The sequence below is a fragment of the Taudactylus pleione genome, unplaced genomic scaffold (assembly GCF_031769625.1).
Source record: "Taudactylus pleione unplaced genomic scaffold, aTauple2 ptg000017l, whole genome shotgun sequence".
Taxonomy (NCBI): domain Eukaryota; kingdom Metazoa; phylum Chordata; class Amphibia; order Anura; family Myobatrachidae; genus Taudactylus; species Taudactylus pleione.
The window spans coordinates 12,501,547-12,527,261 of NW_028284419.1; the positions used below are offsets into that span (position 1 = coordinate 12,501,547).

The 25,715-nt window shown below is 41.9% G+C and overlaps 1 protein-coding gene across 1 annotated transcript in view; it reads left to right on the forward strand.

The window, feature by feature from the left end:
* The window catches only part of LOC148540811 (calcium-activated chloride channel regulator 4A-like), a 149,213-nt gene that overhangs the window by 114,656 nt on the left and 8,842 nt on the right, over positions 1-25,715 (forward strand). Inside the window, exons 11-12 of the mRNA XM_088481970.1 lie at positions 9,215-9,485; positions 23,637-23,798. Coding sequence (XP_088338096.1) covers positions 9,215-9,485; positions 23,637-23,798 — 433 coding nt within the window. The remainder of the gene's footprint in view (positions 1-9,214; positions 9,486-23,636; positions 23,799-25,715) is intronic.

Below are 25,715 nucleotides of genomic sequence, written 5' to 3' on the forward strand. Positions count from 1 at the left end.
TCAGTACATCTATTTAAATATTCGTACTGAGCTCTAAGTTGTGGAAAAGGTAAGGGTTGGGTTGTGATTAAACACTGTCAGATCCAAATAGAAAAAGGCTTCTTGCAGTATGTATCAGAAGCTATATAGAAATTATATTCTTTATATGTAGATAAATAGATTCATCTGCTACATATAATAATTAAATGTTCACTTGCTCTCACAGGCAAGGCAATCCTAAATTATCCCAAAATATTGTTTAACTATTGAATCACATTGTAACCCTTATTAATATTAAATCACATGGACAATATGTTGTGTGTGAGTCCTTGATACACAGTCTGACAGTGACAGAGACCGATATTGGCAACATTGTCTCTTTATCCTAGTCAGCAATACTCTTTACATATAACCACCACAGCTAACCACTGAGACTGCAAAGAGAGATCTTAGAATATCTTTAAAGCAATAATAAATAAAAATCGATTGCAGATCTGAATAACAACATGGATTACAGTATTACTAAAGAACTCTTTCTATATAGTTTGAGTTCAATAACTGTGAAAGGGGCATTAATACAAATTGTGATTTAATATTAATAAGGGTTACAATGTGATTCAATAAATCACCAATATTTTGGGATCATTTAGGATTGCCTTGCCTGTGAGAGCAAGTGGACATTTAATTATTATATGTAGCAGATTAATCTATTTATCTACATATACAGAATATAATTTCTATATAGCTTCTGATACATACTGCAAGAAGCCTTTTTCTATATTGATCTGACAGTGTTTAATCACAACCTAACCCTTACCTTTTCCACAACTTAGAGCTCAGTACAAATATTTAAATAGATGTAATGATGAATCAATAACAAATACACACAGCCGGGGTATTTTTTTATTTATTTTAATACACATTTTCTACAACTTATTCTTTTTCACTATCTTTAATTTTTTAACCATTATTTCGCTGGCCATTTTCCTATATAAGGACATTTTAATGTATATCTAATAAATGTCAAGTTTTTATATTAAAAGCAACAATTAATGTGCGCCCACCCATTGACATAATCTTTCGCCTCTTGCACTACTATCTAATCATTACTCTTGTCAGTGGGCAGCACCCCCAGGTTGAATAATATTAAAAATGAACAGAAATATGGGGTCCCATATTTAATTTTTGATTATGTGTGCAGATGTACATATCTTTTTGTATTCTGAGCTACGGGTGAGCCTGATGCCCATGGTACATGGAGTTTTTAGTCAGATCAGCAGCCTGTCTCCAAATTCTAACCTTCTCTTCTACTAAATTATAGCAGCTGTCATATACAGTATTAGTCACATACAGTAGATGGCATTGCATTGCCTAAGTTTGGGCAGCAAAGATCGGGAATGCACAGTCTTTCTTCCTTCGTGACCTGATGTAGTCCGAATGGTAAGAAAAAGTAAACAACCTGATAAAGCACAAATTGAATGATAGAGTCTTTCCAGTTTTTAAAATAAAGCTGTAAGTGTCTTTAACCTTTGCACTTGGGACAACATGTGTTAGTTGCCTGCATGTACATTAAAATTGTGTTTGATAACTGCAACTCGCCCCAAGTTTAAAAAGACAAACAAACAAACAAACAACATATACCCTTTCCCTACCAGTACTGATTACAAATGGTGAGTTGTGGAGATTTGGGTAAGAGGGCACAGTGAAGTGACCTTGTTACACCTGTGTGTGATAACATCACTAAAGAAAGCAAACATCTGTAATACTGGAGGATGGACGTCCCCTTATCCAAACTGTTCAATTAAAAAGAAGTAATTGCCTGGTGATTGGTGAGACAATAATTCCTGTGCTGCAGAAAAATCATGGAGTCTATGGATGGAGAAAGATCTCCCCATCCTATGTTCCATTGCTTTGGGGGCACCATACCAAGATTTCTCCCATGTTGTGTCAAATAAAAACTGTATTCCCCTAATTTTGGACCTGATTCTGAGTCACATGCTATGCTATGCTGATAATTATGCACACTGACAATTTATTTTGTTTGATCAGATGTCCTAATTGTCTGTACACAGAGACACAGTACAGATTTGAACTCAAGGTACTGGGATTATACTGGGCATTCATGAGAAGCGGCTGAGAGGGTAACAGAGAGGTGGTAAAACCGATGCACGCAGATGCTGCATTTTATGGGAGAGTTATGGGCATGTTGCTGAAAGCGGCTGCATACAGAGTCAGAGAAGCTGCACCTGCCATGGGGCTGATGCAGGATTCGATGGTGTGACCAAACCTGTGCTGATGGTGCATCTAAAGGCGCACCGGATAGAAAAATAGAGACACAGAAATCACTACAAAAAAAAACATGCCATGCCTGCGGCTGGCTCAGAATCAGCCCTTAACGTGGTCAGTTTTCTAGTTTTAAAATGGTGTGCCTTGTTTGGCTACCATATTATTGCTACCCATAGGGCCTGATTCTGAGGCAGATGTAAGTGGAAAAGTGACGGATCTCCTTAATTTCAGTATATTGTGCACCAAAGCAAGAAAGCAGCAACTGTGCATGTACTGGATCAGGTATATGTACAAGGAGAGAGGACCTGCATGGACTGCTATTGCATTAACATAAGGAAATAAGTAGCATGCCGCAGTCATATGTAAAAGAGCCCGTAGACGCGTCCGACTCAGAAACAGGCCCATCATTTTCAAGCATAATATTTTTTTTTACAAAAATCCAGTGCTTAAATAGTGGCAGTATTCAGTTATATGTTAATACAAGATCTATTAACTGTTTTTGGGATTTATTGTATAGTTAATTTAACTTGTTGGAAATATCAAATATACTAATGAAAATTTTTTTGTAATTCAAAGTCTTCCTTACAAAAAAAAATCAAGGTATACTTTGTGTGGGTACTGCATAAAGAGATACAGCTATTGTTGTAACATTCCGTGATGAGCACAAACGTGGAAACATAGGTTTAGAACAGGGGGAGGAAGTCCTTAGCAGCAAAGGGGTTAGAAAATATGTTTTTTCTTGCATCATTATATATGTTGATTTTAATATAATATTCAACACTTTAACATTTTTCACATTTAATGTTTTAATATCATGTAATCGATATGAACTTATTTGTGAATTATTACAATTATTATTACAACTAGCTGAAGTATCCAGTGTTGCCTGGGTTTAAATCTTCAAGTTATTAAATTTTATTATGTGCTGTTGTCCAAATCCATCCAGTGGAAAACACAAAAGTGGCTCCCTGGGTCAAAGTTCTGCCTGGCACACACTCCACCATGTGGTCCAACCAGGACCCCAAACACTCCATTAGACATCCCAAATCATTTGCCACCCCTCTGTCAAGTTTTCATCCAAATCCATCCAGTGGAAGGCCCAGAACAGGCTCCCCAGATCAAAGTTCTGCCCAGCGGATACCAATAGGAGGTCCGACTGGTACTTCAACTCCCTAGAATGTCTTCTGGGATCTAATGTTACCACTCTATGAAGTTTTCATTCAAATCCATCTAGTGGAAGGCTCAGAACAGGCTGTGAGGTCGGACCAGGACCCCAACTACTACATTAGGTATCCCAGACCAATTGCCACCCCTATGTGAAGTTTTCATCCAAATCATACAGTGGAAGGTCCAGAACAGGCTCCTCAGGTCAAAGTTCTGCCCAGTGTCCCAGGGGTCAAAGTTCTTCCCAGTGTACATCCAAATGGGAGGTCTGACAGAGACCTCAACCCCCTAGTATGTATTCTGGGATCCAATGTTACCACTCTGAATGTTTCATCCAAATCCATACAGTGGAAGGCTCAGAACATGCTCTCCAGGTCAAAGTTCTGCTCAGTGTACACCAAAGGGAGTACCGACCGTGACCTAAGCTCCCCGAAAACCTGGCCAGGATCCAACTGGACCACCTAGTATTTGTTTTATCTCAATCGGTGCTGAGGTGCCCAAATGCATAACCGGACAAACAAACAGACCAATGAATTTTATTTATAAGATTTGTCGCTCTGTCACTTTGCCGCATTGTAGCGCTGTCGATATGTGGTCTAATAGGTTACTTTTTGGATGCTAAATAACTATATAAGATTTGTCAGCTTTACCTTGAGAGCTGCGGAAGATATTCACCAACAAGCAAACATAGAAACAAAGAAACAAACTAAGAAACAAACAAACTAACTTATTTTATATATATATGGTTGATAGTAGATTATTACCAGTGATCAGGGGTTAAAGTAGATCTGCAATCCATCACTTCTATTTGGAGACGAAACCAGTTCTGCCTCCGCCGGCCCACCTAAACTTTGCGCCACAGAGAGGCTCCATTTGCCGGGCGCCCGCTGAGATTTTGTTACCAATGGGCGCCCGGCTCCTTCCTTGAAGTGCCAGCAGCCAGAGGCTGGAGCTCACTCCTGAGCTTCGGTTTCCGGCTCCCCCCACAAGCACTATGGAAGGGACGTCATGACGTCTCTCCCATAGTTCAGCTGAGCAGCCAGGCGGACCGCAGTGGCACCGGAGGCTGGAGCTCATTCCAGCGTGCCGGCTTCCTGCTCCCACAGTGCACTACGGGAGAGATGTCATCAACTGCTGTGGGTTCTGCATAAGGGGCACTACCATTCAGGGCACTGCAAGGGCACTACCACTACTGGGTGCACTGCATTGGGGGCACTACCACTACTGTGGGCTCTGTATAAGGGACACTACCACTCTGGGCACTGCAGGGGCACTACCACTACTGGGGCACTGCATAAAGGGCACCATTGCTGAGGGCACTGCATAAGAGGCTCTACTATTGGGGGCACTATTACAGGAGGATTACTAATGGGGGCATTGCAAAGGGGTCCCTGCATAAGCTGCACCACCCCTGGGGGCACTGCATAAGGGGGCGCTGCATTAAGGGCACCAATACTGTGGGCACTGCATAAGGGGCATTACCACTACTGGGGGCACTGCATAAGGGCACCACTACTGTGGGCTCGGCATAAGGGGCACTACCACTTTGAGCACTGCATAATGGGCACTACTACTACTGGGGACACAGCATAAGGAGCACTATCACTACTAAGCACACTGCATTGGGGGCACCACTCCTGGGGGCACTGCATAAGGAGGACACTGCATAAGGGGCACTACCACTACTGTGGGCTCTGCATAAGGGGCACTATCACTGTGGGCACTGCATAAGAGGCACTACCTCTACTGGGGGCACTGCATAAGGGGCACCACTACTGAGATAACTTCATAATGGGCACTACCACTGTTGCCACTGCATAAGGGGCACTACCACTACTGGGGGCACTGCATAAGGGTCACCACTGCTGTGGCAATTGTATAAGGGTAAAACAGAAAAAAGAAGGAAAGAGAGCGCTGAAAACAGCAATATTAAATATATATTTATTAATAAAAAATTGCATAAAATTATATTATTATTACAATTAATATATAATATATAACAGTTGCCGGCCAGCAATATGCAATCCAATATTTCATTATTATTCTCTATCAAGTTAAATATACCACACACACAAATTCTGGTGGATCTTTGAAAACTGCGGGCTCAACATCTCGGTAAAAGAACATTTTTTATTATTACTTAGTATTATTTTTTCCTTTTTACCACATGGCCATGAGGGACATTTAATAAAACTGCATATTGCAGGGGACTGAAATATAGTATCTTGGGCAAGTTTACAAATCTACAGCTGTCTATATATTATAAAAAAAACACTGCTTTTTACATATGAACATTATGCTTATATGAGCTAAAAATGAAAACAACATCACATTGCCATAAGAATCTATAAAGTGCTTTAAGCTGCTACACAGGTGAAGCAGTTGAATCATTCCACACGGAGAACGAGTGTGCTGTCAGAAACTCTATACTAGATCAAACAGTAGGAGACAAACTGTGTATCAATTTACCTCAGAGCAAAAAAACAAGATCTATTGCTACAAAAGTATTTTTATAATTGAAAATCTAAGTGGATACTGTTGCTTATTTGTTAAATTTCAATTATGGCTTGTCCTGAATAGGCATATCTTCTCTGTGATTAAGGCCCTCATTCAGAGCCGTACGCTCTGAGCAGAGCGCACGCTCTGAATGAAGGCCGGCCTCCATGAAAATGGAGCGTCCTTCTGGACGCTCGTATAGCTGTGGGTCACCACAGGCTATACGAGCGTGCATTTTGATGGCCGCGATGGTCGAGACCATCGCGACCATCGAAATTGCGAGCCGGAGCCTGCGGTTGAGGTTTTCAACCGCAAGCTCCGGAGTGATTTTGGCTCTATCAGAGCCAAAATCACTCCCACTGGCATCACTAGTGATGTCAGTGGGCCGGCTTCTGACGGGAGGCGTTCCCGTGGGAACGCCCCCGTCAGGGAGGCACGCCCCCGGCACGCCCACCAAAGGGGGCGTGCTGTCAATCAACATCGACAGCACGCCCCCTTTGATCAGACACAACGAGCGAAGGACTTTCCTTCGCTCGTCGCGTCTGGCGCATGCGCACGACAGAGTTCCCTCCGTCGTGCGCATGCTCAGTCCATAACATCGACCCACTTGCGAGCGGACAGCCGCTCGCGAGTGGGTCTGAATCAGGCCCTAAGAGTCATCTATGAATACAATAATCTTTCGATTTAGTATTAAATTATTCCTTAGATGCAAAAGGTGTATATATATATCCTGACTCCTTTTGAATTTTTTTTTTTATAAATTTGTGTGTGTGGTATATTTAACTTGATAGAGATTAATAATTAAATATTGGATTGCATATTGCTGGCCGGCAACTGTTATATATTATATATTAATTGTAATAATAATATAATTTTATGCTATTTTTTATTAATAAATATATATTTAATATTGCTGTTTTCAGTGCTCTCTTTCCTTCTTTTTTCTGTTTTACCTATAAGGCCAGGAGGTTTTGAGTAGATCTCCAGAGCTGCAGATTCAGCATTTACTAAATGATTGTTTTCTTAATCTAAGTTTTTAATCAGATTGGCGCCAGGTAGATTTTGTTTTTTGTTATCATTGTATAAGGGGCACTACTACTGTGGGCATTGTGTATAAGGGGCACAAATGAGGGCATTGTGTAAAAGGGGCACTGCTGTGTGTCATACATAAATAAGGGAGGTGTAATGTGAATCAAGATTGTGCTACTATGTGGCGTAATTTGAATTGGAAATACTATTGTGTGACCACGCCCCTTTTGTTTGAGGCCACACCTCTTACGGTGCAAGTCTGCAGCTCGCACTCTTCCTTTATTGTAAAAAAGCACCATGGTCTGGGACCACTTTAAGCACTGCCAGTGATCTTCACACATTTCCCGATTTCATTAATTACAAATAAAAACAGCAATGCTGCAATGTATTACATAACGAGTCCCCACTATAGTTTTAATCATTGATAGAAGCACCGGTAGCTAAAATTACAGCTGTCAATATGTGTAAGTCTCTACCATCTTTAATCATCTGGACGGTATGGTGTTCACCTATTCTATTTTGGAATATTACTAGAATTAAATTGTAATTAAGATATATATCTTTTTTAAATGATCATGTAAATGCACTATGGGATTAGGTCCTGGGATTTCACTGAGCTACTACAGGACTTTTGTTGTTTTTTGATGTGGCTTTTGCTGTTGGGTGTTGGTACAACTTAATTCGCTCGCAGTAAGTATTTATTTGCAGTGTAATTGACAGTCAGTGAACGTTTTGGAGATAGTAACGGGCAAAGGCCCTCATTCAGAGCCGTTCGCTATTTGCGGTTGTTCGTTCAAAAACAAGGGGTGGCTATTCAAGTGATCCGTTCGCACATTGCAGTCTGTTCACACCTCTAAGTCTGAACGAGCGAGCAAAACATACGCTCGTTTATTTGATAAAAACACCCCCTGGCCGCTCGCACCATACGTCATGTCCGCTATTTATTAGATTAATCGAGTACATCGTACAGCGTATGAACTGCTCGCTATTCTTGTGGTTGGTTTTTTCAACCGCTATTTTGCGAGCAGTTCTGAGTTTAAAAAAACCAAGTGACGTGGTCAATGACGCTGCTGGATTAATTATGCACACCCTTAAAACGCCCGTTTTGACCTTTAAGCACGCCTGCGTTCGAATTCCACTCCCCCGTTTTCAAGCACCTTCCCCTGTTACCACCCACATACGCCTCATTCTGTCACTCAAAATAGCAGGCACTCGCTATATAGCGTACAAACGATTTTTGGCCGCACTGACTGGTTCGCGCATGCGTACTAAAAACCGTACGCATGCGCAGATGTGCGAACATCGCTCGGAACGAGCGTACTGCCGCTAACGAGCGGCTCTGAATGAGGGCCAAAGTCAGCTAAAAATACAGGCCATACACAGGAAACATGGCCCTGGTGTCTCAGTTTCCGTGGACATTCTGCGCAACCATAGAGTTACTAAGGACACTAACATCGAATGATCTGCGACCAATGCTGCATTTTTGTATGCACTCATGGATTTACAAAGATGCCTAGTGGGCATCTCAATACATATGTGGGTAACTGCAACATTTGCGTATATTTGCAAAGCAGCTGCATACTGGATAGCAGCTGCGGTGGCAATAGCGTACAGCTCAGAATCAAGCCCTGTGTCTCTTCAAGATGCAGGGGCATATCTATAATGGGTGCAGGGTGTGCGGGGTACACGGGCCCCTGGGTCCAGGGAGGCCCCGCACTGCACACCCTGCACCCATAGTATTACTTACCTCTCCAGGGTCCACGTCGGCGCGAGGGTGTAGCGATGTAAAAACGACTGGATGGCTGCCATGGCCATTTTCCCGTCATTTGCGCATGCGCAGTACAGGGAAAATGGCCGCCGCCCGGTGACCTGCGCATACTCTATAGACTCTGGGCCCACTCTAGTGCCCAGAGTCTATAACTCCGGCGCTGGCCATGCACAGCTCAGTGCGCTGCCGGTCGCCAGACAGAGAGGAGGGGGCCCATGTCGGAGACTCCTCTCTAGAAACGCCCCTGACAAGATGTATCTCTAAGAAGGAGCATATTGTTCCGTAATTTATTATCGTATGTTGTTTACATGTAATAAATAAGACAAAGCTTCAGCAGTGTGTTGTTTGACATTACATAACATTTTTAGAAATCCTTCATGGCTATTTGAATATAACTGTGTCTTAAATCTACTGTGCCTGAATAATTATTTACTATTCTTGTTGTATTAATGTTTATTTGTAATAATAGTAGTTATGGTTTCTATTTTTCAGAGAGGTCCCTGGGAATACAGTATTAGCAATACAGCTACAACAGTTCAAGTCTTAGGTATAGTGGTGAATTCCAAAGCTGCGGATGAAAATGTTCCTCCAATTACTGTAAATGCTCACATGAACCAAGACACAAACAATTACCCCAACCCAATGATTATCTATGCCTCAGTCGAACAAGCTATGACACCCGTCATGGGAGCAACAGTCACAGCGATAATTGAACCAGTGACTGGACCAATTATGACCTTAGAACTTCTGGACAATGGAGCAGGTAACTATTTGTGTTCTTGCAAATGTATGATTTAAATGAGGACGATAATGTTTTGTACAGAAGTATGAACTTCATATAAAAGTGGCTGACTAAACAGGAGTAAATCTGTAGAAACAAAATCCAAGAATATAACTGTGAATACCTACATCCCTGATTCTGAGTTGGCCCCGGCTGTCCTTGCATCGTTTCCTGCAGTCACGCCTGCAACTTTATTCTAGTGCCGCTACAAAGCCCTTCCCTGGTGTACAAGCGTGCATCCGAAAGTGCAAGGACTGAGGCGTCCACTTGCAGCATCTAAAGATGCCACATTACCGTCTGGTGCGTCTTCATACCATCAGCACACCATTGAAACTTGCACCAGCCCTATATTTGGAGCGGCTTCTCTGTCTGAGTATAGCCTTCTTTGTGAGTGGATGTGGATTTCTGCATGCAACTGCTTTCAGTAACATGCTAGTGACACACCTCCCATAACAAGCAACATATGCGTGTTTCTGAATAGCCCCCCACCCCCCTCTGTTACCTCCCAGTTGCTACCCAGAAATGGCCAATATAATTCAGACTTTGCATCCAAATCTGTACTGCATCTCTGTACGTAGACCACTGTGATGTTACTCAGACGCATTCACAAACAAAAAAACATTAGCTGTTTGCGTGAATATCGGCAAAACGTGTGACTCAGAATCAAGCCCTAAAGAATCATCAATGCACTGACCACTATACATCATAAAGGAGAGATAGTGCCACCAGCTTCAATATGACACAGCAAAACAACAAAGAAATAGAGAAAGGTAGTATGATTGATTTTTAAGTATAACTTAAAATTTAACTTTTTATACTGATGTGTCCTTTTTACTGTTGCTTCAGTCTCGCCAAATAGCCCCTCTCAGCCCAAGCTCCTGGACTCGGTCACACCGAGCACCTCTTTCACTCAAAGGGGGAGATGTACTAAGCCTTGGAGAGTTATAAAGTGGAGAGATAAAGTACCAGCCAATCAGCTCCTAACTGCTATGTCACTGGCTGTGTTTGAAAAATTACAGGAGCTGATTGGTTGGTACTTTATCTCTCTTCACTCTATCTCTCTCCCAGGCTTAGTATATCTCCCTCAAAATGTTCATCTTATTCGCACAAATAAAACAACCGGAAGCAACAGAGGGAACGGGTATGTAATGCCAGCTGTCGGGATGCCTCCTGTCAAAATACAGACAGTGGCATCCCGATGATTGGTATCCCGACAGGGGTCGGGTAATTATACTTACCCTCTCCCCTTCTCCCCCTAACCCTAACCCTCCCTTTTTGTAGCCTAACCCTCCCCATTAGGGCCTAAACCTAACCCTCCTCCCTTAGGGCCTAACCTTAACCCCCCAGTGGTGCCTGACCCTAACCATCCCCCCTAGGGGTGCCTAACCATAACCGCCCCCCCCAAAAAAAACCTAACACTAACCCTGCTATGCTACCTAAGCCTAACTCTCCCCCCACGGCTAACACTAAGGGTGCCCCAGCTTACCTTAGTTTGGGCTGTCTTCCTCCTGGATTCTGGCAGTGGGATTAAGAGAAAAGTCAGTATTTTGACGCCTATCTTAAGTCCCTTGTCAGGCTTCCAGAGTTGGGTGGGATTGAGACCGGCGGCATTGTGGCCACCGGTCTCATAACTACATCTCCCTAACAGAGCTGCATTGTTAATGTATATAATAAATTAAGTATTTAATAAGTACACATAGAATGATAAAAATAATAACAATATCATAAATGGGTGTGTAATATATCATAGGTATATGAAAGTTAATCTTCATGTAAAAATAAAATAAAACTGATATGCATAAATTAAAATATGATAGGATAAAATGCACAGTGAATACAATAAAACAATTAATAGAACAATTGTTAGCAAAGCGGATAACGTTACAAAATGCAGCTATGAAAATGAATGGATACAGTGAAAAGTACATGGTCCTGAATAGTGATAGTTGAAAGTAGGTGATTATGTCCCAATGTAGCAAGTTACAGCTTGTAGGCTGTACTGGTGAGTATGAATAAGCAGTTTGGTGTGGAAGGGTGCACGCACCTCCTACCTCTTCGTGCAGCGCGGTGGTCGACTTGGTGCAGGGTAACACATCTGTGTGGCTGCAAAACTGTGGAGCCTCCTGGTCCGTGACTTGTCCTCCAGTATGCTGTGGTGCTGCCTCAGGTGGAAAATGGCAGCAGCTGTAGCGGCTGTAGCGGGTGCTTCGGCGGTGAGCGTGCACCCTGGTTCACCATTGGAGTGGCCGTATCTGGAGTCCGTGTAGTGAATGAAGGTGGGGTGTTCCAATGCATTTCACCCACTTGTTGCTGTGAGGGCTTCGTCAGGGCTGTGGTCATTTTATGTGTACTTATTAAACACTTCATATATTATATACCACTGCATACTAAGCTAATTTACTCTATGCTGCGCTAAGTAGACACACCCCTTACCCTCTATCACATATTTTATTCTGGTGACTACGGGAAACTTACCGGTGTCTATAGCAGCAGCATATACCCACCTCACCTTTTACCTACATCCAACTCCCCAGTAACGCACTACACCACCCTCTACGTCTATGCATTGCTAATGTACACAGACCACTGGGTTGTGCAACTTTTGTACATCTCTGAGCAACTGAGTATCAGTCAGTGCAAATAATCATCTGATACGAGCAGCTTCATCTGCATCTATATACGGATATAAAACCAATTCCTGTGCGGTTAAAGTGACAGCTTAGCATCTCTAGTACACTGTGAGCTGATTTTTGCTGCATCTGTGATGCAATTAAGGTGGAAATTTTAAAGAAAAATAAGGGCCACTGCTTGTCTCGGAGTATCTCAGTTTCGTCCGGTGTCTGGCATCATATGATGCTCATTGTATAAGGACACATCTGTAAATGACAATAAAATATAGTAACATTTACTATGGCCAATAATGAAATATTGATATCAAGAAAGTGAGAAAATGAATAAAGGCAACATTAAGTGTAAATAAAAAGAGTTCAGAAGTCATAAACCGAAACATATTGATGACCATGCTAATTTAATAGTTGTGTGGATATGCTCTTTTGATAAATTGAGTTTGAGTGGTACTTATATTATTTTTGGATGGGGCAAAGTGTTTTTTTAAATAATGTATTACTGTATTGTCGAAGCTGGATAATTGGCTAAGACAGAATCAGTTTAAAATTAGATTGGAACGACGCCATCTTGCGAATGGCGACAAGACACCATCTTAAAAAATTAGATCTGCACGACGCCATTTTGCGAATGGCCACCCAGCGCCATTTTAGCGAAACTCACACTTAAGTACATACGGCAATGCTATTAATAACATCATGCGATCGCATATTATTAGCATCATGCGATCGCATATCTCACCAAACCCCATACACACATTAAATACGCACATTAGCGAATGCATAATACCCCACTTACGAACACTGTTTATTAGCTTCATGCGTACGCATCTTCCCCAGTTAAAAGTCCTCACTACATAAATACAGACAGTCACAAAAACGTACAAAGGGATCAACCCTGCAAAACATGTACCATGGTGAACTTTAACTAGTGCCCTTTTCCAAACCCCTAATACTCACAAACTGCATACCTACATAAAAGGTTCCATAGCTCCAAAGTATAATATCTAAGGTTTATTCATTTATTAGTAATGTTGTGAAATAAAGATTATTTGATATCTAAAGTTTAGTACATGATAAGCAAACTGTGTTTGGTGTTGTACTGATCTACTCTGTCTCAACAGCTTTCCGGTGTCATCGGTGAGAAGATCGCAACATGCGTTCGCAACTTATGGACTGTAGAGAGTTAAAACACTAAAATGTACTATGTAATATTAGCAGCTTTGATTTGCATGCAGCGGGAAAATGGAGACAAAAGGCTGTTGGAGGCTGACCTGTGTCCATTTGAATCGACCTGTTAAATGTCCTGTGACAGAGAACCAATGGAATCATGCCAAACTTGCCTATTGTATTGCCTATCCCTGTAAGGGTATATATGTGCTCTCAGACCCCAAACGGGAGTCTTCTTGCTGATGCTGTTGACGGAGGTTTCTTGTTGATGCCAGTTTCTGGTCCCAGAGCGCGTGCGTATGTAATAACTGTACCTTGAGTCTGTATGTATATCTTTGCGCTAAATTGTCTTTAGATCATAGTGTGTAACCTACTGTTTTTATGTTGAATAATAACCTTTTGTGCATTGGAAACACATTTCAAAGTCTGAAGGCATTTATTTACTGTATGACCTATTACGCTAAATAGCAATAATTCTAGAAAGTATAGGCAGGATTTAATTAGAAGGTATAGGCAGGATCATATGGAGGTTTAGAAGGTATAGGCAGGATTGTATAGAGGTTTAAATCCAGTATTGTTAGTTGGGGGCTCGCAGTGTTAATCACGCAACCGGTCTGTAACACTCAGTATCGAACTCTCAGCAAAAAAGGGTGGAGGCGCCTGGCAGGAGAATGCATTGTGCATTTGGAATCTGTTACTACCGTTGTTGCTGAGAGCGCTACCTGTTACTGTGACTTTAGGAGCGCTGATTGAGATTCCAGGGACGGGGGAGGAAAAAGTTTGTTTTCCTTCATCGATAGGTTTTTTTTTTCCGTTTTTTTGGTTGTGTGTGTTAAAAAGGGGGAGACACAGTATTGCATACGCAGCTGAGATGCATTATTGCGTATGCAGCTGAGTTACATTATTGTGTACACAGCTAAATTGCAATATAGCGTAAGAGTCATAATACGGTTGTGTAGTAGTCGCATTGTATATGCGACTAGTCGCACAATAGCGTATGCATATTTCCAGTCTTGCTGCCACATGTTTTAAACAAAGCCATTGAGATTACATTATCAATTGTTGCCAATAACAGGGTTAACGTGTATTTTTCTGCGCAGGAAAAAAGTGTGTAACTGTGAGTATTTGTTTAGGGTGTAACACGGGACCTAAATGTTAAGGGTATCGTAGGACCCTTAAGTGCTAGGCCTAACGAGCGGCCTAGTAACTCAGTAGCAGCTTACCATTTGCTTTACACAAGGCAGGTGTATGGGTTGTTATTTTTGTTAGGGTTCGGCTCTCAGTGTGATTACAGTATTCAGTAATCGGTTAGGCTTATTTGAGCACTGTAATTGAACCGCATAGTTTTGGGCTAAACTGTGATTGTGAACTGGTGAGAAGGTGGACAAAATCAACTGGAAAACAAAGGGTATTTATTGCCCCCTAGCGGTTGAAAGTAGTCAAAAAGGGATTTCTGCGTGGGGGCAGCTTTTCTTCCATAGGTGAGTGGAGGCGTCTAGAGGTCTTCCATAGGGTTTGTGGATATGCCCTTTTTCCAAGACGTCCACAGGTAAGTGAAAGTATCTTGACTGTCTTTCACCAGTTTAAATCTCTATTGAAAAACGTAGGAGTTGTCCCAGGATGGGAGCCACGCAAACTGTAGAGATGTTAGACAATGATGTGCTGCTAATGGAAGCTTATGCAAGTAGGTACTGTGATATATGGTTTAAGATGACGATAAAGAGTGTAAGACCGTTTCCCAGAATTGGTAGTTTTGATAAGGATGTATTGAACAATGCCGAGATTACATCAGTCTGATGCGTTCTCGAGTAAAAAAGGTAAAATATAACGAATGTTTAAAATTATGGCAGCATGAAGGGGATGCGTGGCTTAAAGGTGTGCAAGCTACACAAACTAGCGTTGCAAACGCATTACCAGAGAGTACACCTGCAGCGCTAAATTGCAATGCGTGCGAGCCACGAAATGGCTCGTACGTGCAGCAAGGTAGCGTTGTGGAAGGTATTGTCAGTGGTTCACGCGCACTACCGCCGCCCTATGCGGACGGGGGTGCAGGTACAGTTGTTGAAAAAACCCATAAAAATTTAACAAGTAATTTGTACCCTCTCTTAAGTAACCATAAGGAAAATGTTTATGATGTGGATAATGAGCCTATTGTTATGTCTGCGATTTCCCATGCTGTACACATGTTAGATGCTCCACCACAGCAAGCACAAGTGGTGCCGCCATCTTCATCAGTGATAGTACAGGAAGTATTAACATCCACTGCACCCATAGAGAAAGTTGTTAACCCTATATGTAGCAGTAGTAGTCTAAACCCCCAGCCAGGTAATAAGATCAAAAGTAGCAGTGCGGCCGGTCTGCATCCCATTCGGACAATAACTGTTCCGAATGGGAATGCGGATGCGAATGGAGTAGTGCCCACAAGGGAAGTAGTAATGCATTGTCCTTGGACAAGAGCGGAGCTAAATTCCATAATGAATGATTTCCCCGATCCCAAAAAGGAATTAGCCAAATGTCAAAGATTTTTGAAAAATTTGTGTAGTTCTCACTAGCCAACCAATAAAGATTGGCGAGTGGTGTTAAGGGCCTGTCTACCACGCAATACCGACGTGACAAAATTTATCATGGATTGTGTATTGGATGGAGATGTTCCCTTAACAGACGTAATCAAGGTAACATATCCCGTATTATAACTCAATTGGGTGTATATTTTCCAGCAGTAGTAAACCGGAGCAAAATTTTCACAATAAAACAAAAAGAGAGTGAATCTGCAGAAGATTATTGTAACCGGGCTCTGCAGGCTACCACCCAGTACACTGGCTTAGAAGATATTAAAGATAGCACTCACCACAGGGGAATGATTGTCACTGTACTCATGGACGGTCTTAAAGAGAACCTAAAGACCCGGGTTCAGACCTCACAGCCTGGCTGGAGGGGAGTCACTGTAGACACCCTCATAGAATCTGCAATTGAACATGACAAGAACATCTCTAAAAAGAGAGAGACCCAGAGCGAGAAATTAATGGCTGTCAATATTCAAGCTCTAGAAGAAATGATGGTAGAATCACAACCAGCAGACACACCTGTATCCACACCTGCACCTGAACAGTTACACATCCTCACTAATCCTACACCACCACAAACACAGCCTTACCCCACTTATCACACACAACCACAATTCCCGTACTATCCACAAACCCCATATTTCCCACAACATCCTCACCCTCAATATCCTTACCCATACCCACCACCTTTCCCTCCTGCACAACCCACACAACAATCCTTTCACCCACCCCACCCACAAAAGTGTTTTAATTGCAACCAGCCAGGACATGTAAGTAGGAACTGTACGGCAAAGAGGGTAGGACCCCCTAACCAGGGAGTACCTGGATATCCCCATAAGGGATATACACAGAGACCAGCAAATGTCCAACAGGCACCAGCTCCAATTGTGGCCGTTAATGCTTTATTGGAGAGTGGGAGCCAACGCTAGGGGTCAGGTAATACCTGTAGTCTACAGATAGTCAGGTTAATGGGAAGTACTAGGGAAGAACCAGCAATGATGGTTGATGTAGCTGGTACTAAATATCCTTTTCTTGTAGACACAGGGGCGACCAAGTCAGTGATAAAATCTCCCGTAAATTTATAGGTAACCAACGAGACAATACCAGCAATGGGCGTAACGGGTAAAGTGCAACATTATCCTATAACAAAATCCACAGAGGTCACTATCGGGCCATTGCATGCCAGGCATTCATGTCTCCTGGCAGCGGCAGCCCCTACTAACCTACTGGGAAGGGATTTGTTATGTAAGATGGGATGTGTCATATATTGTACCCCTGATGGTGTATTTTTAGATATCCCAGAGAGAGTTGCGCATGAGGTGAGGGATATGTTGGACACTCCCCAAAGGATAATGGTGGTGGAGGAGTTATAGGCTGGTACAAGACCTTAGAGGTGTTAATAAGGTGGTAGAGAGACAATTTCCTGTAGTGCAACATCCAGCTGTCATTCTCATGTAGATCCCACCAAATGCAACCCATTTCACTGTCATTGACCTTTGTTCTGCTTTCTTCTCTGTGCCTCTTCATCCTGACTGTCAGTACCTATTCGCTTTCACATACAGGGGTGTACAATACACATGGACACGATTGCCCCAAGGTTTCATAGACAGCCTCAATATCTTTTCCCAGGCCTTGCACGTCTGTTTACAATCTTTTCAACCTGCCAATGGGTCTGTTCTAATACAATATGTAGATGATTTATTGTTATGTTCTGATTCGTTTATGTCATGTTTAAATGATACTAAACTTTTGTTGCTTCATCTCTCACAAACAGGACACAAGGTTGCTAAGGACAAACTACAGCCGTGCCAGTCCAGAGTTAAATACTTGGGACATTGCCTAACCCAAGGGTTGTGACATCTAACTACTGATCGAATCCAGGCCATAAAGAACATGACACTGCCGCAGAACCAACAGCAAATTCGTACCTTCTTGGGAATGTGTGGATACTGCAGAATGTGGATCCCAGGTTTTTCTATTTTAGTCTTGCCATTACAGAACTTAGTCTCTTCCTCAAAGCCCGACCGTGTCATACACACAGAGGAATCAGAGCAGGCTTTCCTTAATCTTAAGGATAGTCTGACAAAAGCACCTGCATTGGGAATACCTGATTATGAAAAACCTTTTGATTTGTATTGTATGGAAGCCAATGGTTGCGCAGCAGGTGTCCTCACACAAAAACATGGTGATGCCAGTAGGCCCATAGCATACTACAGTGCACAATTGGACACTGTGGCAAGATCATTCCCAACGTGTTTAAGAAGTGTAGCAGCAGTTGCTGTATTGGTCAGTAAGAGTGAGGATGTGGTACTAGGCCATGATATGATTGTCTATACTCCCCATGCTGTATCTGCTTTGCTAAACTCTGCCCAAACCAGACATGTCTCCTCAGCTAGTTTCACAAAATGGGAACTAGCCTTAATAGCACCTGCAAACATCACCATCAAAAGGTGCAGTACGTTAAACCCAGCTACATATTTACCGTATATGCAACATGATGCACAAAGGGTGGAGAGAAGTGAGCCGCTGGCTACAGGTGAGTTTTGCAGGTATATTGATGCACATGATTGTATGGAATATCTGAATCAAACTTTTACTTCAAGACCTGACATACGGGATACACCTTTAGAAAATGTAGATGTGACATTTTACACGGATGGGAGTTGTCATAGACAAACTGACACAGGTGAATTATGTATAGGTTATGCTGTTGTAAATGACACAGACATCATAGAAGCTGAACCCCTTGGTCCTCCTCACTCAGCCCAGGTGGTGGAGTTAGTAGCACTAAAAAGAGCATGTGAATTGGCAGCAGGCAAATCTGCTAACATTTACACTGATTCTAGGTATGCATTCGGAGTGGTACATGATTTCGGAGCTCTGTGGCATCTGAGAAATTTTATGACAGCAGCAGGCACACCAGTTGCACACTCCAGACATATAAAACACTTACTAAAAGCAATTCAACTGCCCAAAATGGTGGCAGTAATTAAGGGTAAAGACCATACTTGTGAGGATGATCCGGTGTCACTAGGCAACAACAGAGCAGATAAAGCTGCAAAATGGGCAGCAGGGTTAAAAATTAATGTACCAACTGAACAAATTATGTCTTTTCAAACAATTGATATGCTGAAATTAATTGAAATGCAAAATTTGTGTTCTACAAAGGAAAAGTCAGTCTGGAAGTCCAAGGGATGTGGGCAAGAGTCTGACTCATTTGGGAAAGCAAGGTATGTGCAAATTGGTGAGAGCATACTGGTGCGCACCGGGTTTCTCTTCTCAAGCAGAAAAGAGAGCAATGTCTTGTCTGACCTGCTTGAGGAAAAACATTGGGAAAATGATCCCTACCAAACCATCCCACATTCCACCGACTGACGGACCTTTCCAGGTAATACAAATTGATTTCATCCAATTACCACACTGCAGGAATCTCAAGTATGTATTAGTGTGCACTGACATGTTTTCCAATTGGGTTGAGGCATACCCAGCGGCCACTAATACTGCTGCGTTTACTGCCAAGAAAATTGTACAGGAATTTGTTTGCAGATACGGTATCCCTAAAATTATTGAGAGTGACAGGGGTACTCATTTCACAGGTGATGTTTTTCAAAATATGTGTAAACTGATGGGTATAAAAAGTCGACTTCACACCCCCTACCGACTGCAAGCCATTGCCAAGGTAGAGAGGATGAACGGGACTATTAAAAATAAACTAAGTAAAATGGCAGAAACAGGACTGGGATGGCCGGAAGCATTTCTGTTGGTCCTACATAGCATATGGACCACTCCTTGACCCCCTCTAAATCTGTCCCCCTTTGAAATACTGTTTGGTAGACAACCTCATTTGATTATAAGCCCACAGGAAGATTTGAAAGGTAACAACAAGGTAACTGTAAAGTATCTTATATCAATAAGTAAACAGTTAAAACTGCAACAGCAGAAACTGAAATTGTTGTCACATGATATGCCTGAAACTAACTGTCATGTTGTTGAACCTGGAGAATATGTTATGATCAGAAATTTCTTGCATTTCAATTTGTTTGACTGATCGTTGGGAGGGTCCATATCAGGTGTTGCTGATGAGTACCACATCATTGAAGGTGGCCGAGAGAGATACCTGGGTCCATTCCACTAACTGCAAAATGGTCAACCAACCGGTAGAGAAACAAGGTGGAGACAAGGCTGATAACGTGGACCCGGGAGGATTAAAAGGTTGTAGTGAGATACCTGAGGTAAAGAAATTTGCAGGTCCTTGCTGTGGCGATGGACTGGCCTGCTGTGTTCTTTTTTATATTCTCTTCCAGAGTTTCCATCATCCTGGTTTGTTCGGGGATATCTGGTTTCTGTGATAGGGGACTGATAGAGGAGATGGGAGCTGATGGAGTGGAGTCAAGAGGAGGAGTGCTATGCCAATCAGGGAGTGTCTGACCAATCTTAGTACTGTAATTGTTAAGAGATCTGCTGTTTTGAATACTCGGGGACAGTGTGAAGGTTTATCGTCTGAAGATTATTGTATGTGTGAGTACTGTGGGTCCGTAATTGATGAGAGATGCATCCAACATTGTCAAGTATAATCAGTATTGGAGTGGGTTTCCTTTAGAGGATTATCACACCATGGTGGGCAAAATTTTGAACCAAACTGACTGTTGGGTGTGCTCTCACATGCCACAAGGACAGCATAATGTAGGATTAGTGCCATTCCCATTAAATATCTCTGAAATTATAGAATCACAAAGAGGGCATGCACTAGATGGAAAATTTCTTAAGTACAAACCACCTCATTTTAAACTCCACCAGTACCAAGTAGATAAATCACTTTTATGTTTAAACATCACCAATTCCAATGAACCAGGCAGTTGGGAGGTGACTGGGAATAATCAGACGATGACCTTCTCACAAAGAGCTGACCGTGAGCCTATGAATTATGAATTGTTACGTACAATTAGGTCAGGTGGATGACACTTCCGATATAAATATACACTGAGTAACACCAAAGAAATGATTGGTAGAGTACCAGAAGGGTATTGTGCCAAGATATTACAACGAGAAACTTGTTTGAGTCAAATGGGAGAACCTGAAGTAGGATCACTTGCTAGGGAAGTGTGTGGGTTATTGATGTTTACCATCCCTTATGTTCTCCCTGATGATGTATATTTTATATGTGGAAGGAAAGCGTATAAGTGGCTCTCCCCGAGTTTCGAAGGTTTGTGTTACCTGGGAAGAGTGGTCCCAGAGATTATGACCCTCACACATGTTGAAATGCTTGGTATTCATAAAAACACACCATCACCATATCTTCACACACAGTATGAACACAGAGACAAAAGAAATATCATACCTGGTGATGTGCATAAAGCCACTCAGTTAATTAGTGAGACAACTGGCTTTCAAGTTTTAGTAGCACTGGATCCCACCAGGATTGCTCGGGTTACACTAAATTTTAGATATATCCAAAATCTTGCTAAATTGGTAGATAATATCACCCAGATGTATGATGACACCTTCAGGTATACAGGGAGGGAATTGCAAGCGTACAAGAAAGAACTGGTGTAACACAGACTAGTGCTAAATTACTTAACAGCTGTCACCGGAGGGTATTGCATAACTTTGGCCACCAAATTTGGAGTGAAGTGTTGCACTTATGTCACAAATGATACCAGCGACCCCAAGGAGGTGATAGACCAGAAGATAAATGAAATTCTGCAGCTAAAATGGGAATTTTGAAAGAATCATAATGCTTCAGTGGCTGAAGTAGAGGAGAAGGTAGAGGAATGGGTTTCATGGTTGTACCCAGGGAAATGGTTCTCAAGTCTAGGTGAATGGGTCCAGGAAATGATCGCAAGCATAGGTAAACTCCTGCTCCATATACTGGTTGTCATCATAGTAATTGGCATGTGTGTCAGGTGTGTTCCTACTGTGTTGAAGTGTTGAAAATGTAAAAATAAGGTAAACCGGAAGAACGAAATTATGATGGTGGTTAGTAGTGACAATATGAATACTGAGGTAAACATAGTCCCTATTCCCTCTCAAGACTTCCTTTATAGGATAGGTGCATCCCCAGATCTTTCCCATGATCTCCCAAGATCCGCGGTGTGCGTATAATGGTAGTTTTATGCCCCCTCCTAGAGATCCATTATTGGTGGATTAAGAACCACCTTGTGACATCCCATAATAACATTAAATAATATGTCATAATGTAAGCCTAAAAATTTAATTTAAGATCAGTGTATGATAGCATGTTGGTTGCTATCAAAGGGTGGACTGTCGAAGCTGGATAATTGGCTAAGACTGAATCAGTTTAAAATTAGATTGGAACGACGCCATCTTGCGAATGGCGACAAGACACCATCTTAAAAAAATGAGATCTGCCCGACGCCATTTTGCGAATGCCCGCCCAGCGCCATTTTAGCGAAACTCACACTTAAGTACATACAGCAATGCTATTATTAGCATCATGCGATCGCATATTATTAGCATTATGTGATCGCATATCTCACCAAACCCCATACACACATTAAATACGCACATTAGCGAATGCATAATACCCCACGTACAAACGCTGTTTATTAGCTTCATGCATACGCATCTTCCCCAGTTAAAAGTCCTCACTACATTAATACAGATAGTCACAAAAACATACAAAGGGATCAACCCTGCAAAACATGTACCATGGTGAACTTTACTAGTGCCCTTTTCCAAATGCCCTAATACTCACAAACTGCACACCTACATAAAAGGTTCCATAGCTCCAAAGTATAATATCTATGGTTTATTCATTTATTAGTAATGTTGTGAAATAAAGATTATTTGATATCTAAGGTTTCTACATGATAAGCAAACCGTGTTTGGTGTTGTACTGATCTACTCTGTCTCAACAGCTTTCCGGTGTCATCGGTGAGAAGATCGCAACATGCGTTCGCAACTTATGGACTGTAGAGAGTTAAAACACTAAAATGTACTATGTAATATTAGCAGCTTAGATTTGCATGCAGTGGGAAAATGGAGACAAAAGGCTGTTGGAGGCTGACCTGTGTCCATTTGAATCGACCTGTTACATGTCCTGTAACAGAAGCACCGTGACGGAGAACCAAAGGAATCATGCCAAACTTGCCTATTGTATTGTCTATCCCTGTAAGGGTATATATGTGCTCTCAGACCCCAAATCTTGCTGATGCTGTTGACATAGGTTTCTTGTTGATGCCGGTATCTGGTCCCAGAGCGCGTGTGTATGTAATAACTGTACCTTGGGTCTGTATGTATTTCTTTGCGCTAAATTGTCTTTAGATCACAGCGTGTAACCTATTGTTTTTATGTTGAATAATAACCTTTTGTGTGTTGGAAACACATTTCAAAGTCTGAAGGCATTTATTTACTGTATGACCCATTACGCTAACTAGCGATAATTCTAGAAGGTATAGGCAGGATTTAGAAGGTATAGGCAGGATCCTATAGAGGTTGGAAGGTATAGGCAGGATTATATAGAGGTTTAAATCCAGTATTGTTAGTATGTTTTTAGTCTACAGTAAAATGCCAATCATCAACATCAGGTTGATGATAATGACTGTCAACTCAAAATCATCATGATCCAACTTTAAATACCATGCTGAGTAGCACATACTTTATACACGTATTTGCATATTTTAAAATGTGTTTTGTCCAAAAATGCATTAAAACTTAGCACCAGCCCCTTCATGTAATGTACCATGTATTATAAATGAAATCTTGGTACCCACAGTTTAAAGTAATATCTTCATTAGCTGTTACCTGCTTTTCAGGTCCTGATAATCTTAAAGATGATGGCATATATTCAAAATACTTCATCGACTTCTCAGTAAATGGAAGATATGCTTTAAAAGTACGTGTTTCAAGTAAGGGTAACAGTCGCTTGGTACAGCCCAGGAATCGTGCTCTGTACATTCCAGGTTTTATAGTAAATGGTAAGAACCGTTTTTTTTTTCCAGATTATAGTTAAAATAACTAAGAAATGTGTAATTGTCTTATCTTTTTATGGCATAATGTTTTGCACACAGCTTATATTATTGTGTTGATGAAATAAATGTCTCTACTGTACATTTATTAGCTACAGTCTGTATTTGATTTGAATCTGAAGCTAACAACCCACATGGTACTTTGTCAGCCATTTCAACCAATTTAGACCAAATTGCTCAGAATTGTTGTGTGCATGAGGCTCTATCTATCATTAAACATGACCAGGAACAAAATAGAAGGAGTAGTACAGATGCTGGAAGTCAGGAGCTGGGAACCACTTCTGTAACAGTAGATGAGGATTCCTAGGAGACTAGTACTGGCAAAAGATAGGTGGCAGTAAGCAGTTTAAATAAAGAGCTTTTGCACAGGACTGTACGTGATAGTCATGTGCAGCGCAGGGTGTTCAGGCAAGATGGCACACACTTGCTGCATTGATCCGGAGCTTTAGTTGAATCCTTACATGACTGGCCAGCAGATATGCACTAGCCAGTGAACTCGCAGCACTGAGTAGGGTAAGAGGATCTAGATATATGTGACGGACAGGTTGTTAGCTTCACAGATTTGTATCCCTCACTGAGCTCTCCTGATTTGTGTGTTGTCTTTTATACCTAACTCTCTTGTGCTCAATGGTCCTTGCTCCCTTTGTCTCTTTGCACCATCCTGCTTACATGATAATCTTGTGAGAACCACCCCCTTAATCTGACTCTGTAAGCAATGCAGGATAGCATACTGGCAGTGGAGTGTCAGGAAATCTGGATAGCACACAAGTAATAGGATGATAGGAGCTCAGGATAGCACAATGGTATGAGAAAGTTAGGAACTCAGGAAAGCAAAACTGGCAGTAGGATTTAGTGAACTCTGGAAAGCACACTAGTAGCAGGGTGTCAGGACATCAGGATTGCACACTTGTAGCAGGATGTCAAGAATTTAGTATAACAAACTGGTAACAGGGTGTAAAGAACTCTTCATAGCACATTGGTAGCAGGATCTAGAAACTGGATAGCACACAAGTAGCATGATTTTGGTAATTTAGCAATTTAGGATAGCATACTGATACCAGAGTATCAGGTAAGGAACAAAGGATTGCAGTTGGGTGACAAAGTTTCATGAACATATGGACAACACAGTGTCAGGAACTCATAATAACATATGGGTAGCAGCATCAGGACTAAAGCACAGGAAATGCAACCATGTGACATTATATTCTCAACAATGATCTGGCCCTGGTTGTGGGTAGAGAAAAAATAGGAAAGCTCAGACAGGGTGTCATGAATCAGGTTCTTAACATCCCTTTTAGACATTCATTCATTTCTGTATACCAAACTTCCCAGGGATGCCTCCCTTTGATTACCTAATGCACCTGTGTGCTCACCTCATCAGTCAGGACAATGGCTAGTCACCACTCCCTATTGAAACCAGCCCTTGGAAGTTACCCATGGCATGAACATGTTCCTTCCCAGAATAGTTCTAGGCTCCTTGTGTTCTGGTATTGTTTCTTCTGAGACTTCCATTGCTATCTCATGGACTACTAGCTGTTTACCACTATTAGCTTCTAGTGCCACTTTCTGTAGCCATTACCTGCATTCTATCTGCCGCTGTGTATTCATCATCTGTTGTGCAGCAGCTTCCATGATACATACAGACTTGCTCACTTGCTCCATCACTGAGTCAGTTTATAATAGTTATCTGCATTCCGTCTGCTGGTTTTATACCATTAACTGCCAGAACCACATTTTCCACGCTGCATACAGACTTGCTCCTGATTACATTATTAGCCAAGCGTGCAGCCATGGTTCATTCCATCTGCCACTGGTATCATCTCCATGGACCCCACTCTACATCAGTGCCACTGGGACAGTGTATGC